This window comes from Morone saxatilis, unplaced genomic scaffold (assembly GCF_004916995.1).
Source record: "Morone saxatilis isolate NCDOM2014 unplaced genomic scaffold, NCSU_SB_2.0 Contig12, whole genome shotgun sequence".
NCBI classification, from domain to species: Eukaryota; Metazoa; Chordata; class Actinopteri; family Moronidae; genus Morone; species Morone saxatilis.
The window spans coordinates 14,236,754-14,238,550 of NW_023339674.1; the positions used below are offsets into that span (position 1 = coordinate 14,236,754).

The following is a 1,797-nucleotide window of genomic DNA, read 5'->3' on the forward strand; positions in this document are numbered from 1 at the left end:
TCCTACCCCATTAATCATCTCACAACTCCCCGGATTTATCTTGAAGGGTCCTGAGTATTTTTACATTGTTCTACTGGCACTTAAAGTCTAAGTATTGAGTACTTCCTCCACCACTGCTGGTTGGGTGGCAAGGGTAGTGAAGGGAGGTAATGCATATTTTAATTGTCTATCAACAAGCAGAAATTAGGGAAATGCCTCGAAAATGCATGTTTTATTGTTCCAACTGTTCCAGAGAAAAAAAGTTGTCATTGTTTTAAGGAATAGGGCAGAAAACAGAAAAAGAGAAGGAAGTATACGCAATGAAAGTATATGGCAATGATACATGCAGTTTTTTTTTCTGATTCTGAGTCACAGGGCCACGAAGCACCACATCCTCTGTGAAGAAGTAATGCAAATGGTCTTTTTTAAATGCTAACAGAAACTGCAGAGGAACTATCAGGGTACAGAAGAGAACGTGTTTCTAACTGCAGCGGCTCGTAGACAGGGAGCCTGACAATTGTTGCAACCATTGTGCTTCATAATTTGCACCAGTGTAACTATGGATGACTGTCAAGTTCAGCTCACTGCACATCAAGTGGAAAAGTCTCCTTACTTTCCCACAGATAAGAGGAGAGCAGAGGACTGGCACAGAGAACACAAGTAGAAATGTATTAAAGCAGAATTAACTCACATCGCAAACAATGCATAACCGCAAAATTCAAGTAATAAATGGGACCCCAGTGTGCAGACCACAGTTTTTGAAAGTGGAAACTCGCTAAAAAGCAACATAAACTCTACTCACTTTTGATGAGAAGTAACAGATGGGAGCCTGTAAAACATATATGTTCACCAAAAAACAAGCCAGAGAGAGGAGAGAAGGCGGTTTAAAGTCCTTCAGGTCTGACTGTGTTCTGCGTGAACGTCGCGTTCGTCCTCACATACCAACTGCAGAGAGCCAGCCGCAGGATCTCAACCCTGCTTCCTCTTTTCTTTTTCTCATTCTGTGCAGCTGAGAACAAAGTGCAGCTGAATAGCCCACACGTACAGTTTCACACATTGCCGTCGCTGTAAGAGCTCACACACTTGATAGTACGAACAGCACTGTAGAACTGTAACTACAGTTTTAAAATCAGGCCCAGGTAGAGTTCATCATCTACTGAACTAAATTAAAACTAAAAGCATTGCATACATGATTGGACATCAGTGCACACAGCCCATCACTGAGTGGCAGTGTTATCTCTTGATGTTCATTAGTCTGATCTGTAGGGCTCGTGTGCTGCATCTTCATGTTTTGCATCTCTATGCGCCCCTGCACATCCTTGAGAAACTGGGTTAGGAGGAACTAGCTGCGTCTATAGTGGTTTCAGTCAGAGCATAAACTTCACCCGAGTCACGCTGTACCCCTGCTCGTCAACGTTTACTGAGGTCTTACAGTGGTGTGTGTGAATGAACGCTGAGGCTGATGAGTATGAGCTGCAAGGCCTGGTGTTTTCAGTTCACAAGCAGTAAGGAGGGTTAGGACTTGCAATGAATGAAAGAGAGCCCTGAATTTATTCTGCAATAAATAGAATTGATGGTAAATATATAGATATATAAAACAGTAACTACAGCTGTTAAACAAATGTAGTGGAGTAAAAGTATTTAGTAGCATAAAATGAAGTAAAGTAAAGCATCAATGCATGGTTAAGAAGTGCGAGAAGACACATATTCTCCAATAATTTTATTCATAATTTTAATATAAACAGTTAATTGTTGAATAATTTACACACAGCAAGATTTTTATTTTCATATCATTGCAACATTTTCTGTACATGTCAC

At 40.7% G+C, this 1,797-nt stretch overlaps 1 protein-coding gene across 1 annotated transcript in view; it reads right to left on the reverse strand.

Moving 5' to 3' along the window:
* Positions 1–686, reverse strand: part of arhgef18b (rho/rac guanine nucleotide exchange factor (GEF) 18b) — a gene marked incomplete in the record, with an annotated part of 42,893 nt that extends 42,207 nt beyond the window's left edge. Inside the window, 1 exon segment of the mRNA XM_035653641.1 lies at positions 671–686. Coding sequence (XP_035509534.1) covers positions 671–686 — 16 coding nt within the window.
* Between the last annotated feature and the right edge of the window lie 1,111 nt (positions 687–1,797).